The sequence below is a fragment of the Archocentrus centrarchus genome, chromosome 12 (genome assembly GCF_007364275.1).
Source record: "Archocentrus centrarchus isolate MPI-CPG fArcCen1 chromosome 12, fArcCen1, whole genome shotgun sequence".
NCBI lineage: Eukaryota > Metazoa > Chordata > Actinopteri > Cichliformes > Cichlidae > Archocentrus > Archocentrus centrarchus.
The window spans coordinates 10,891,687-10,907,915 of NC_044357.1; the positions used below are offsets into that span (position 1 = coordinate 10,891,687).

The following is a 16,229-nucleotide window of genomic DNA, read 5'->3' on the forward strand; positions in this document are numbered from 1 at the left end:
TGGTACTGCTTTGTGTGTTTTGTTTGCGTTGCCGTGGTGATTGGACTAAGACCTCCTTGTAGTTCTGCTTGGCATCTCGTGCTTTCCAGCAGCCCGACTGATGCAGAAAGAGGCCGGGGTCAAACCATGACAACCGTTCTCTACCTCTGTTCAAGTGCCCTTAATTGGGATGTTTGGCTTCAAGGAAAAGAGGAGCTACAATGTGGTCCCCTCCCAGCTGCTGTGTGCTGCTCCTCCACTGATGCGTGCTCTCTTCCGCTTTACTGTTTGAACAGTTTGTGCAAGGTGCTGTTGGCGTGACAGCTCAAAGGAGACTTCTAGTGACTTGACAATGAGCTATACTTTACGTGCTAGAACAGCAGGTTTGTGTACACTCAAATGTACTATCAAATCTTATCTTGCCAGACAGAAGAGAGACCGTACAGTAAATTATTTATTTTTCCGGGGAGCTTTATAAGTTTAATGTGTGCAGAATGCACTTTCTATCAGTGCTGTGGACTATTAGCCTTAGGGATATGTTGTATTAAGTCTCAAGCATGAATTTAGGCTGTTTAAGCTTTTCTGTTTGGTGGTGCCAAATAGACAAAAAAATCTTCAGGAGGAGGTGGACACACAGTTTTACTTGGAACAAAGAATAACATCATAAAACTTATATCAGTACTCAAGGAGTTTGAAAGCAAGCTAGTCTGGAGCCAATTTAATACTAAGTAGTGAGAGGAGGTCAGTCTGCTTTATCCTTGTGTGTTTGTGATGATATAATGTTAGGCCTAGGTCTTTTCCATATAAGGCCCTCTATCTTACTCTATCCTATACAGACGTGACATGCATCTCACATGCCTTCCAGCTCTGACCACAAGACGCTTCCTCCGACATGACTTCTCAGATGAAAAATGACCACAACCTTCTTCCTTACTCCATAATTTCCTTAAAGGCAGGAAGTTAGACACTGACCAGCCCGGGAGATGATTGCTAACCCCATGAAACCGGAGTGTGATCTTAAATATGTTATATTACTTTAAATGCACCCAGTTTATTGGATTTATTCTTGCCTTCTTCTTTGTCTTCTAGGAATAGTGTTGCCTGAATTAAAAAAAAAAAAAAAAAATCAGTGGTTTAAAAATACAGCACTGAGTTTCATAAAGAATTTGAGATTATTAGGACATTTGGCACAGAAAAGAAATGTCATAAATTCAGCTGTAAAAACAGAATCTGACTTTTTTCCACCAATAATAAATATTGATGAATTTATTTGTCTTTGTTTATGTATTGCCATATTAAGGATACGTTCATAACTGAGTCAACATTTAAATGTGAACAATCTTTTGGAAGAAAAGCTTCTTGGTCTCTGTTGGATTGTGGCTGTATAATAGATGAAGACACATTTGGAAGCTGTGTTACTTTTTCTAGACTTCTGTTCCATTTTTGGGGGGGTTTTGTAGTTTTGAAAGATCGAGTTCTTCCAAAAAGACGTTTGTATCAGGAATAAATTAGTTTTACATGGTAATATAATCTCCAGTGTGCTTCAGGATTTGGCAATCCCTGCTTCAGATCCGCCATGTAATGGTAAATTTAACTGAAGTCGGCCTATAATAGTGCAGGACTTAATATATGTTTAGTTGTAGTGTGAAGCAACCAGTTATTATCAGCAACTCCACAGCAGTAAAATCACCAGTGTGGGAGAGCCGCTGAGGCACCACAGCCACACCATTATGTGGCTGGAATCCCATTCATGTGAACACAGATGAAAAGATACCTCATTAATTTGGAAAGCACCTTTTTCAGATGTTAATAGAAACACAGCTCTCTGGTAGCCTTTTTTTTGCTCCTTAAGTGCTGTGTGAAACCCTTTTGGATGAGCTTATAGCAACACTTAAAACTGTAAGAGAGTTTTGATTGCACACATTACATAATGTGGTCTGGATAATTGGATTTGGCAAAACACTTTACTAAAACATGTTGCTCTCTTGGGAGAGCTGGAGTAGCACAGCCAAAGTTCCTGTTCATTGCTTATCTGCTCTCCATCACGAGTGTCTCAGGCCTCTCTTGATTTATATTTATAAACTGCGCATGCCGGGGATTCTTACTGTAACATCTATTTGTTTCGTGTCCGCGTGAGAAAAACAGTGTTTGAGTGAAGGATATCTCTCTGCTCACTGCAGACTAAAGCCCATAGAGCCACACATTTTTTCTGAGAATATTACAAGAGCCTGTTTCTTCTTGTCTTGAGGTACTACATTTCTGAGAGCTTTCCACATAAACAGCCACAGCTATCACGTCCTAACAAGGAGAGAACTTCTGATCTTTTTTTTTTTTCACCCTCCCTCCCTGTCGAACACACACGGGCACAAAGAAAAAGATAAACTGTTGCGTTGCCTTTATTGAACCAAAGAGCTCTGAGTTCCATTAGTGAAAGTAAATGGATCATGGGAGACTCTGTAAATGTGGCAGGTGTGTCTCTGAGTCTGGTCTGTGTCATGCACTGATCGAGTCAGTGGTATTTGTGGCCAGTGGAGTGAGTACTCTGCCTTTTGTGAGTCATACTTGGCATGTGACAGCACTCTACTTTTCCTTGACGTCTGTGTGGATGGATCAATCTAAGCTGGGCATTCAATACTTCCTGGTATTGATCTAGTGGGAAACATGAGGAATGCACTGCTCCAGAGAAATATGTCAGTCAATTCAAACCACTGTTGTCATTTCCTCATTCTTTCTCACCCCCCCCCCCCCCCTCCCCTCCTTCCCCCTCCTTTTGTTACTATGAGAGGTCACACAATGGCACTTTCATTATGTTCAACTGGCTGTTTTTAGTGTTACTGATAAACCTAAAGGTATTCCTTTTTTGTGGGGAAAGCAAACACCTTCTCTTGTGTTTTTTTTTTCTCTCTAAATCAAGAATGCTTTTAAATGCTTAACTTAAATATGTGTGACCAAAGGTAAGTGGATGTTAAGAAATGAGAACACATGCTTCTGGATGTGTCTAAATTTTATTGCTTCATAAGGAATTTTATGTTCAAAGCTGGTGCATTTTATTAAAATTTTTTTAAAAATCCACTGAATTGACCGATAAAATCCCCCCCCAGCTTCACGCCCTGTTCATTTATCTGTGCTGTCACTTTTTGAGGTTTGTTCTTTCATAATATTGAGAGAAGGCATAACAAGGCCAGAATAAGATGAGTACACAGTCTTTTTTGTGCCTAATTTATGGCCTAACATGGCTGTACAGGTTTGGAGTGTGTTAAGAGTGTGCTGAGTGATTGATGAAGTGTACTCACTCTTGTGTAATCACTGATCAGTCACCACACCAGTCATGCCATCATCATGGTGTGTGTGTGTGTTTAAATACTTCCATACTTCCAGTGTGTGTAAGAAAAAAAACAAAAAAGTTCAGCATGGTGGCAAGGGATTGAAAACCTGATAAAACTGAATCCTTCCCCACGCTTCTCTTGTTGACAGGGGTAAAGATTTCTTTTAGCACCTTTGCCATACCTTTGCTTACTTTTCCATCCTGTTGGAGAATATAAAAGGAAAAAAAACCCCTTCACCTTCCTGCATGCTACAGATTTTATTAAAATTATACTGCATAAACTGAAAAACAGAAATGGCTGTTTCACACAGCAGTCTTTTTGATAGGAAGGTTGTGTGATGCATCCAACACTTTAATGACTGGAAGGCTGAGTCAGGCCAAGAGGTGGAGCCAAATACGTTTAACCCCTATAGGAAAATCTTCTCCGGAGAGCGCAGTCTGTGCATCAGCAACTTTTAGCACCACAATAACAAATTATGCAAAAAGGGAGAGAAAAGGCTGAAGAGGCTCCAGGACATGCTTCTGACATCCCCTGCCTGATCAGGCAAAGATTCCTGATGATCTTTTTTTTTTTTTTTTCATGATTAAAATGAAAACCTTCGAACCATATGGTTTTGATTTGTGGTCAGTTGTCATTTGGTCATGTGAGTCATCTTTGTGGGAATGTTTTGGCTTTTTTATGGGCAGATGGTTTCGGATAGATTTAGAGTCCTCTCACTGATGTTGTGATGTGGATGCTGTGAGGAGAATAAGATGCCTATCTTATCTGACAAGGATTACATAAGAGAGGAAGTGGAGATGAAATCACAATACTTAGAGATTACAAAAGGAAAACAATCCACATGGTGGGCGTGCATCATATTTTTTGGTTAACATTCTTTCTCTTATTCAACTACAAACAGGCAGAGTTGGTTAAACTTAAGTACTGCGTGAATAATCTTAATATCCATGCATAATGTGCATACTTTTCTTACTGGTATTTTTTTTTTGTCTTTGCAGCTGACCGATGGAGGCAAAGCAGCCAAAGCAAAGATGAGCATTGGAGACATCATTCTGTCTATTAATGGGATTTCCACAGACAGCATGAATCACCTGGAGGCTCAGAACAAGATTAAGGCCTGCACTGACCAGCTCAGCCTCACTCTACAGAAGTAACTGCGCACGCAATCACATCACTTACACACACAACCTATGAATTTCAGTGAAATGAATGTGACTACACAGACTTCTGGAGTCAATATTTACATTATTTCATATATAGTTCATTTAACTTCAAAAACACTATGGTGTAAAGCAAGTTTAAAGTATTTTTACAAGAATCATATAGTATGTATTTGAAAGTACCTTTTGTAGGAGAGGGAGGCTGACAACTTTATTTTTGCTATATTTAATTAGACTTTTCATGATTCAAAACAGATGAACTTTCACTGTGCTAATTTAAAACAGCTCAGTGTTTCTGCCACGGCTTGAGCTGCATTATAATTAGTGGAAACTGGTTTTGTTGGCAAGTGGCATGATATTTTATTATATCCTTTATTCAATCAGGTAAAAGTCTTATTTAGATTTGACCATATAATACATCTTTTTATAGAGTGACCTGGCCACGAATGCAGCAAACACTGGTATAAACATTAATAGTATGTGAACAAGTTTGTATGTCAGAAAATATCAACATCAAAACAATTACAATTTCAAAGTTTGAGTGTAAAGAACAGTCACATTGACTAAGAGTACTATATCCAGACTTTATTAAACATGTTTAATATAAATGAAAAAACTTAGCAGTTCCCAAATAAACTGTAGGGCCATATTGCAAAAGCAGCAGGAACGTTTCAGAAAGTGTAGATCTAATTATATAAAGTGTATTAATAATACACGCTTCATATGTAAGAAATAAAGTATTATTTTATTTCTGGGCCATTACAGTAAAATTCTTAACTAATGCTACACAGATGTTTTTTTCTGGCGGGTGTCATGTATGGCACCAAATCTAAAGAAGGCATCCAGATTTGTATCTGATCACGCCGAGTTCATCGACTGGTTTTCTGCTCTTCCCATTAGGAAAGTATAAAAATCTGGGACCCAGGAGGATATTAAAGTGTACTGTTAGGAACACTTTTTTTTTTTTTTTTCTCAACAATGTTTTTATTGATGTTTCTGATAAGCAAACAAAAGAAACAGATGAACAAAACGTGAACCACAAACTAATCATTCCCACTGCACACATGGCAGTACAGATCACAGCAAATCTTTAAAAACATCCACTGTCTGACCTTCAGTATCCATTTTCCTTGATATAGCTCCATATTCCTATTGGATTATCAGACTGCATGCTTCACCCACTTTTTGTCCTAGAACACCAAAAACACAATATTCCTTTGCCCGACACATGAGAATTGTGTTAATCATGGTTTGGTCTCATAGCTGAGAAAAAAACCCAAAGAAAAAAAACAAAACAAAATGCACATTTAGAGGAGGGATAGACTGCTACTTAGAGAAATAAACAGATAAATAGAAAAAAATTAACATTCTGTGCCAAATGCTTGGCAACCATATCACCACATCAGTAAGAATAAGTGGCTTCTCTCGGTTTCCTGACTGAATAGTTACATTTGCTATTTATCTTAATGGGATCCATTTAGTTAATCTGCTACAAAGGGGAATGGAGTTGAGCAGGGAAAGAATGGAGTCCCACATTTTATGAAAACTGTTGGAGCACCCCCGATACTATACTTTAATTTTTCTTTTTCTTTTTTTTTAAGTGTAGGAATGGCATTAAATCTTTTAGCATGGAATTAGGGGAGGGGGACTCATCCTTCCACTGAAATAAGACACATCTTCCTCAGGCTACAAGAGACGCAAAAGCATGAAGTCTCCAAGCACACCAGAAATATAAGTAGAAGGCAATGCAATTAATGTGGATAATTAAGTATATATCTTTGTAATCATTATGAAATTAAATATTATATGATATATCATTATAGATATTCAGCATGTGATACAATAGGAAAAAATGGTGGGCAAAGACTCCTGTTAGTAGGAAAACATAGCATATATGGGAAGCCTCTGCCTGTGTTTTGTAACTGAGAGGAATTTAAATGCATAAAAAAGTAAGCAATAGTAAAAATGATGGTAATATTTTTTTACTGGCATGTCTCTTATCTGACTGAGATGAATTGTCCAATCAAACTCTGTATATGAATCCAGCGAAGAGCAACTTTAGTGTCACACAAACAAATGGAGCCAAAGCACGCACCCTTTCCAAGCTATAAAACATGTTGACAGAAAAACTCAAAGCCTGGTTTGCTTGTACTGTCATTCCATCACCACATCAAAGCAGAAAGGAGCCTCTATGCTTTAATCGTGGGAAAACTGTCTGAAAATAACCCCCGTCCTGCAGCTGTATGTAATCTAGTGTGGGTAATGGATGCGCAATGAAACTTCAAACATTCCTGTTTTAAAGTACGTGTAAACTCACACACTAAACAACAAAAACCTTCTTGTTACAAATAATACATGACTGCAGCTTATTTTGTTTATGGCTTTATTTTTGGAAGCTGCAGTGAAATCTTAGTGTTGTTTATCTTATTGAGTGACATAAAGTGTAAATACATTATTTATAGTGTACAGGGTGCATTGTTTTGATTTGCATGGAAATTAATAAAATGTCATTTTTATTTTGTGAAAAAATAGCACAATAAAAAGTTCAGGCGCTCATTTGCTGGGACAGGTGATAAAAACGGTTAAGAATACTACATAACCAGAACAGGAGGATTTTAATGCTGTTTTCTGAATTACCTCAAACCACAAGAATGCACTCCTACAACACTTTTGGTGAAGCACCACCCTCTCTCATTGATGGTTTTGGTTATTGCTGATAAGACTGTTTGTGCTAGCAAGAGATGATTGAGTTTTCTTTTGTTTTTTTAAATCCTGCATTATGTCACAGTGACACCCTTCATAAGGCTCCAGGTGTCACTGAATGGTTCCGTGAGTATGAAAATGATAGTCATATATTCTGGCTGCTTAGACAGCACTCCATCATCAAAACGGCTAATGGAAAAATGGTGTTCCAGCCGTCCAGTAGAATCGCGCAGACTTTTAAAATCTGTGTCGTGGTGCTGTTCTGGAGGTACGTAGTGGGTTACAACACCTCTGTAAGACACCCGTTGGCTTTTCATTGAATTTGTTACCTGTTTATAGGTTTTTATCAGAGACGTTAGGGAGAGCACTGACACTCAGAGCAGTGATGGTGTTAAAAGACCCCAATTCCAAAAAATTTGGGATGCTGTGTCAGATGTAAATAAAAACAGAATGCAATGATTTTCAAGTCTCATAAACCCATTTTTGATTTACAATAGAACATTAAAAACATATTAAATGTTTGGATTGAGAAAATATGCAATTTTAAGAAAATTATTAGCTCATTTTGAATTTGATAGCAGCAACACTTCTGACAAAACAGGTGATCGCTGAAGTTAATTTAGATAATGTTTCCAAATTAGGGCCCAGAGGAATTTGGGGTAGTCTGCCCAGTTGCGAAGCTTGCTTCTATATGGACTTCTATAAGGAATAACCTTCCATACCGACTCTTCATATATTGCCAAGCCATTACGGAGGCTCATTCAATGCATTTGTTATTTTCTTGTTGCTAGGTGAGGGTAAACATGTTTTCATCAGAAAGGAAATGAACTTTGCGCCCTTCCTATCCTGTTGTTGCTCTGTACAGTAAGTCGTAACAAATGACTAGATGAGCTTGAACAAACTGTCGTACAGTTTGTGGCACAGAGAGAAAACAGGTTTTATTTTCCAAGACTGTCTAAGGAAAGGAATTTAACCATCTCTGTTTGCTCATTGGCAGAATGTCATTATCAGAGAAGTATTTAGCATTGCGGTTTTGTGTTTGAATGGGAATCACAGCCAGGAAGATTCAATATAATTATGTTTAGTTTGACTGTTTTGGTGGTGGATCCAGTCATATATGTGGTAAAGCTTAACTTTTTGCCAGCATGCACATATACACAGGACGATGACCTCAAAACACTGGCTGTCTAAAAGTTTCAGCTTCAGATCTTCCCCATCTTTGTTGATGTGCACATGGAGCCAACATGAAAAGTGGGTTTCAGTGAATTTTATGAATGCTTTTTTGTTCTAATTTCATGGAAATCTTGTTGCTGACCAGCTAACATTGGCAGCTGTGGGAAGGAGTCTTAGGAAAGTATGATAATTGATGTTTATTTATTGTCACTGAAATATGCAGCACAGCGCAATAAAACACCACTTCCGAAACCTTGTGGCACCTGGTTCCAAAACCTCAAACATAATACAGATCAGCACAGCTAGCCCCACATTTAACACATTTAGCACTGACCGAGTGAGAATGCTTTCGAAAGGTGTTAATTGTCCAGCTGCTGCATCGATGATCTGATGCAATCGATTTGCTGCCCAAATCAAACAGAATGAATGTTTTCAAAAACTCAAAAGAAATCACTAAATTTAAAATGGCAAAATATCTTCTTCTCACTAGAATCCTTCCAATTACATAATGCCACTTTTTTCTAATGTTAGATTTGTAGTCATCTGCTCGGCTGTTCTGGGGTCTGTCTGCAGACACATCTATATATAGCCATTGTACACCCAACCTGTCTTATGTTGTTTATAACAGGGGGAGATACAGAGCAATCTGATGCAGCCCAAAGGCCCCCACTTACTGCTGGCTTAGCCACATGTGGTGTGGTGGTTGGAAGAAATGTAAGAAAGGATGAGGGTTTATTAAATTGCTTGGACACTGCTTTTAAAAAATATATTAACTAGAAGCTGTTTATTCAGTTGTGGCTCCCGTGATTCTTTTTCCAACATAAATCAACTTGGTCTTCATGCGACTTGGATTTACTAAATGTAATCAAACTGAAATCTGAATATCTTGTTGTGATGCTGTAGCTCACTTTTTATATTGCGGTTTTCTTGCCAATACAAGCACACGTGACTAATGAGTATCACTTTCTTGTGAGGAGAAGCTGTAATATTTAGAGAGAGGCACGTGGAAATGAATGGCATGAGTGCCCTCTATCAGTCTAACACACGTGACGGCTGATATGGACAAGGGTGCAGGGTTTTAGCTTAGCAAATGTGCACACACCGGACATGCAGTTACTGTGTTAGGGAAGTATCCATGCTGATGAGCTTTACCTCAGTAAACAGCATGTTTCTGTTACAGCTGGCACTGTCACCTTTTTAAAATCTCTGTCCACACTTTTGAAACTTTCTGTTGTGACATTTTCCTTGTGAGTGCTACTGACTTTCACAATTTTCTCTTCAGAGATGCTCATTCTTGTTGAAATATGAGGGAGCAATGCGAAAAAGAGCAAACATGGACAGACAGGAAAGGCATTGTGCCAGACACACGCTGAGAGTTTTGCCACTGACGCGAGAGGCGGACTGCATGAAAAAACAGAAATCCTGAAAAAATGTTTTTCCCCACATCCACTAATATCACACATCTCTTTTCTTTTCTTTTCCTCCATGTCTGAGAAAATACAATGTGATTTCCATGTCTGCTACAAAGTTTCAGCAATTTCTTTCGCACAAGTTAAACATAACTGGGCGCACTTTGTTCAGCAGAGGTTTTGGAATAATGCAACCTTTGTATGTGTGAATTATACTCAGCCCTGTCTTCCCATGTGTCATAGCTGAGGTTAAATCAGAGAGAATCTTGGAGCTGCAGAACATTTAAAGATGTTTCTATAGGATTTTTCCAGTATTAGTAAATACATGTGAAACGAGTATAGAGAAAACGAAAGGCCACTCCTTAAGCAGTTTTTCCTCTGCATCAAAAAATGAATGTGTGTGTCTTCAGGCTGGTAAGACACATGTCTGTATTGAGAAAGCTGTGTGTATTAGTCTCTCTATCATTCAGTCAAATGCCATATGCCAGACTGTTTCTCTTGGCCCTCAATGAGACACAGGCGGGGTGGAAATGCGTCACGTTGCTTTGCCCTCAGGCTTATTCCTCCTGTTGCCTCCTAATTCTCGTATTCTGGAGGTGTGTGTGTGTGTGTGAGAGAGAGAGAGAGTGAGACAGAGTGGGCACACTCTGTCAGAAGTCTATGTTGATGAAAACCTCTCAAGAGGTCTTTTGGTGTGTAATTTACATGTCACACACACTTAATATTTATTATTTCATTTGGTATGTAATCTAGAAATGTGGGCGATACATAAACCTTGGTCTGTGAAACAAGATTATACTAGAAAGAACAGAGATGTGTTTTTTTTTTTTTGGGGGGGGGGGGGGTTGACTAAAGCTTTGACAGGGGGAATTATGCCTTTTTATTATGAACATATACAGTAATACAAGTAGTGGTACATTGATATAGAAACAAAACTGTCCAGTAATAGTACAGAAAGTATATAAAAACATGAAAACTTTGAGGCAATGCTCCTCAACAGAAGTCAGCTTCATAATGAAAAGTAGAACACAGATAGTTGTCACGTCACCCTTGACACCCTTAGGTCTGAATATCCAGTTAAACTGAGCTTAACTAACATTGGACTTTGAAACTTAAATCCACACTTGTGGGCCCATTATGTTACCCAGTGTTTGCCTCTTTGTCGTAGCAGAACAAAAGCAGGTCCAACTAGGATAGCAGAGGGGCTGAGCTGAGCAGATGTTCACGGGACCACCCTGTCAAGTGTTTGTTCAGTTTGCTCTGGGAAAAGGCTGACAGAGTGAATCCGCCCAGCTGCCCCAGTCTGTGACACTGATATCAGATACATACTGCCTCATTTTAGACTGAGTTCTGTTTTTCATGGACTGTGCTGTTTGAGCTTTAGACCTTTTGCTGTTTTCCTTGGCACACTGTGGTGTTTCTCCATAAGCAAGTATAGCCTAATGGTGCATTGGAATACTACATTGGAAAATAAGCATACTGTATATTAACTGTTAAGTGGAAAACCATCAATGCAAGCAAGGGCACAGATGACATCAACATCTGGTTGGAGGGTGGGGCTCTTTAATAACCTGGTTTTGGCTCCGTTATTGCACTTCAGCTCAGACAGAAAGGAAATGCGTGAATTTGTTGACTGTTTGCCTTATAAGGAATGGCAGGGAAAGGAAGGGAGCCAGGGGACATACCGTAGGCCCTGGTCCAGAACCAGCCTTGCTGACTCACTGTCTATTTTTTGTTTTGTTTTTGCTCCATTTTGTCTTAATGAGGACTAAGGGACACATTGTCTTCATGTTCAGACCAGATATAGGACACATTGTTAACAAAGGCCTCTCTCTGTATTTGAATTTGAATGCATCACTAACAGCATGTTATGCCTTTCGTTATTTTCTGTCATATGTTGTTACAGTGGTGGCAGCTTATAGTAAACATAGCCAAAAATCAAATTATGAAGTCAGCGTATGCAGAAGCAGTCACTTCAGACTTCTCTAAATGGCTTTGTATGATGCCAATGAGAGTGGATATCCTGAACATCTAAAGAAAAAAACAAGACTATCCTCCTCTCCCACAGAGGCTAAAACTGTGGCAGCTGCTTCAGTCATGAGTACAAATCAAACCTATCCCACGCTTCAACACCAGTCTGCATAAGAAAACATACTTTAAATTACAGTGTGTTCACACATACTGAAGATTGTTCTTGCTGTAACACTTACAAATGACTTACATTTGTTGTTAACCACTTACGAAACAATGTCTCGAATATTTCCTCTTCTCTAGGCTGCTATTTCTTTGTATCTATTTGAGTATGTTTAAAAAAAAAAAGCACATATTCAGAATTTGAACATTATTTGAGATAAGTAACCCAATCCTGAGGATATTTAGTTGCCAAAGAGGTTGTATTATCACACACATTTTAAGTATTCTTATCTCTGATAAAAGATAACTGCTATGTTGCTGCAGGGGCTGTACGCTAACAAGCAAGTTAATATGGAACGGCACAAAAAAGAGAGGTTGATGCTGAAAGCAGACCTTCTCAAGTGGGAGTACTTCTGTACTGAGTGTAAAGACAGGCCAAGTATCATCTTGCCACAAAGGTGTTCTCTGTTTTCAAAGAATAGCTAGTTTGTCTTTTGAAGAGTTTACAGCGGTGGGCTGTGTCCTACATGTAAAGTACATTGAATTTCCCATGCTGTCATTGAGTTGCTACATTTTGGTCTGTGTAACAGGCTGTGAGAGACTTACAGAAACAAGAACCTTATGAAAGATTTTGCTTTAACCTCAGGATGTAGTTCATTGTTACAGTTTATTTATGTTTCTGCATTAAATCTGCGCAATTGGTACATTGCAACAGCAAACCATTCCGAAACCCTGTGCTGTAATGTATGACGCAACCTGACGTACACCACCCTAGAAATGTAACATGTCACATTGACGCCGCCCAGACAGGTTAATACATGCTGGCAATGGCGTCATCCACTTGCAGAGGCTGCGTCGTTAGGCTCTACATAGCATAGGAGTGGTTGTCATATTCAGTATGCATTTTGCATTAAATTGAAGCATCCAGCCCTTGATGTAATTCTTTTTCCATGGTGGCCTTTGTAGAAATTGAGATTGATTTATGCTGTCTGCAGGTATCCTCTAGTAATCTCCTCTAATCCTGAGAACAGGTCTGAGAACAGTGCCTTTCGAAACAGACAGGCATGTGAAATATAAAACCAGTGTTTGGCTAATTAGAACCAGGTTCATCAGTAAAAACATTTAGCATATCCAGTTAAAGCAAGTTAATTGCAGAATAATGCTGTAAAGATGTTTTTTATAAGCAAATTTATTAATCTTCTTTCTGTCTTTTCAGGCCCTCTGCTGCCCCTAAAGATGAAGTGCCTAAGGTATGATGTAAAAACTTTATATAAACTGTATATTAGGTTAAGCTAGTCTCAAGCTCGATTTATTTATGAAATGGTATAGGTTTACATGTAAGTAAGCGTGCTCAGCGTGCCCTTCTGAGATTATGTTGGAACATGGTTTTGGTTTGCATGTGTAATGGCTCTGAGTAATCTATATAGCACAGACAGAGCTTTCATTCATACAGCTGTGTGAAAACAGTTCATTTTGATGTGATGGTTGTGCTGTTGGGAATGCTGGTTTACAAGCATGGTGTGTGTTTTTGTGGATTTGCTGTTTGTGCATGTTGTTTGTCTTCACCTTCATCCAGGTTGAACCTCAAGAAATCATTAAGCCTGTTCCAATCACTCACCCTTCGCCAAGCACCACTTATACCAAGCCATTAAATCAGCCCACTCCTGCACAAAATAAGACAGCTCGTCCATTTGGTGGCAACAGCAGCGGGGTTACCGCTTCTTCCTCACCGGCTGCTCCCAAAGTTGCTTCTATACCCTCCGAATCATCCGCTTTTACACCAGCTGCCCCTTCCCAACCACCGCAGCCTCCGTTTCCGCTGAGGTCAAGCCAAACTGCCACAAACCCGGCTCCTGCCAGTTCAGTTCCCAAACCCAGCTCTGGGCACTCCACCATCACCTCCTCATCTGCCTCTTCCTCCTCATCTAACTCCTCCTCTCCAGCCAGAATGACAACCACCTCCTCCCATCCTAATGTCCCACAGCCCTCTGTTTATAACACACCTATCAACCTTTACTCCAATGCCAATGCTTGTGAGGTGGCTATAGGACAGAGGCGAGGTCTTTTGGAGAGCCAGGGACTGTCAGAGCATGTCAACGGGTATGTACCATTCAACAGATTCATTTATCATATGTTTTCTCCTACCCAGTCCCTTTATCCTAAAAGGAAGTAATGCTGGAATCTGGTCTATGTTAAGCCGATATAGGTACAAGCTTTTACAAATATGTGCAATGCATGCTTCAGTCAGCAAGCCACAGATTAGGACACCTTTGACACTCAGACTTCCTGAAATATTGCCTTAAATTAATATAATGTCCTAATGTGGTCTTCCTCTCTTACCTCAATCTGCTATCAAACCCTTCACAGTAAGGGTCAAATATGAATGTAGATGTTAAACTCTGTTTCAGTCTTCTAAAGGGCAACTAGAAAAGGAACAGAATCTAAATGACATGCTAACTGCAGCCTCTGCCTATTTACACTTGACAACTGCTGAACAAATAGTCTACCTAAAACGCCCTACTTGCATTAACATTTGGTTTTAATTATCCTAAATCCTGGCAGCTATGTGCTTCTACAGACCACAGACACAGCAGTTTGTCTGAACTGGTCTTCATCTGCAGGTTTTTGGATCATTTGGGGTTACAGTAGGCTGAACTAGGTTTCCCACTCATATTTTTTTTTTTTTTCTTTTTTCTTTCCTGTCAACTGAGAAAAATAGGTCCTGGTGAACCTGTGTTTTGTTGGACTCAGCAGTTAAACAAGTCTGTGAAACCTAACTATATATCAATTTATTTTTGGTAACATAAACTATGGAAAATAGCAGAAACTGAGCAACAACAGATTGATTCCAACAAAATGAACAGACTAAGTGAAGTGTCCTTTACAAGCACTACTACTTTCTTTGCCATCTCTTTAGACTTTCTTTTGCCTGAAATCTTGGACTGTCGTCCTCTAGAGGTAGCATGGAATTGTTGCAGCCTGTATTTGTATTTGTTTGTGTGTGTGTGTGTGTGTGTGTGTGTGTGTGTGTGTGTGTGTGTGTGTGTGTGTGCTAACCTGCATGTCTTCTTGTTGTGGTTTCTGTGGTTTCCTCTATGCACATTCTCTCAGAAGGGTGTTCTGAACTATACTTGTTCTCTTCAACTGGCCTATTTGTGTTCCTTATGGGCTTCAATTATTTTCTATTTACCCTTTCTTTACCCACAGGAGGAAGACGAGACAGATACCAAGTTAGTGCAGTGAATGAAAAAGTAGTTTTCTAACCAAGTGGAATGTGATTATAGCCTTTACATCTCTCTACTTTATGATTAGCAAAGGCATGCTGCTTGCACCTCTTTGACCTAATCCTCACAAGCCTTATATAATTTTCCATTCATTAACTTACCATATTTACTTATTTCAAGGTCCAAAGAACTGTGAAACCCTGTAAATAACCAATGTCTGATACCGACCCCTGAACGACACCCAGCAGGGGGTCCGCTCATACTGTAAATGAGTTTTTTCAGTAGCACCAGGCTCTGTGCTAGCTAATACTGTGTTTACACCCAGTGAAGCTTGGCCTGTCATCACACTGGGCCTCTTAAGTCACCCAGCTCTGCATCTGTCTGGCTCCATCTGCTACTATGTTTATTCAAGGCCAGTCAAATCACAGCCAGTGTATTCTGCTTTGGCTGAGAATAGCCTGTCTTGTGCTCTCTTTGATCATCTCCTCTCTCTCTCTCTCTCTCTCTCGAAACACACACGCACACACGCACAGTGAAGTGACTTGCACACACTTTTGACATTAAATTGACTCACAGCTTAGGGCAGTACTTGTAACACTAATCTTTGTATGCAAACACTCTGTAAATATTATTGCATTCTGGAGTACTGTTAAATGATTTTTGGAGGAAAAGGCTGAGCCTTAAATTAGAAAGCACATCACTCCCATCTTGTGGTGAATTGTGGTCATTGTCGCTTTCATCTCACAGTCACTCACTATTACCATACAGTCGATGTGTTTAATTATTAACTATTTTAGCCTTTAAATCTTCTCTCCACTTAGCTCACGTCATCAAGCATTAGATATACAGCAGAACTTTTAAGGACATTTCATATCTTTTCATTCACTGGCTAACGTTTACTCTGTGGTTTTTCTTTAATAGTGAGACACAGAAAAGTCTGAAGTAAGTATAGGTCAGAGCAGTTTCACATATAAATAGTATAATGTCATTCTAAATTCTTAATATGGCTTTAACTATGGGATCATTTCTGTCCTTGCTCATTTTCTCCTCTGCACATTCTCATTGCTCGCCTGCAGAACTTCACCTCCAGCTAGACCTCAGAGGTAATTGTGAAATTGAATA

The 16,229-nt window shown here is 39.3% G+C and overlaps 1 protein-coding gene across 1 annotated transcript in view; it reads left to right on the forward strand.

Moving 5' to 3' along the window:
- Positions 1-16,229, forward strand: part of pdlim5b (PDZ and LIM domain 5b) — a 33,477-nt gene that overhangs the window by 9,202 nt on the left and 8,046 nt on the right. The window contains exons 3-5 of the mRNA XM_030742771.1: positions 4,304-4,455; positions 13,100-13,133; positions 13,460-13,983. Coding sequence (XP_030598631.1) covers positions 4,304-4,455; positions 13,100-13,133; positions 13,460-13,983 — 710 coding nt within the window. The remainder of the gene's footprint in view (positions 1-4,303; positions 4,456-13,099; positions 13,134-13,459; positions 13,984-16,229) is intronic.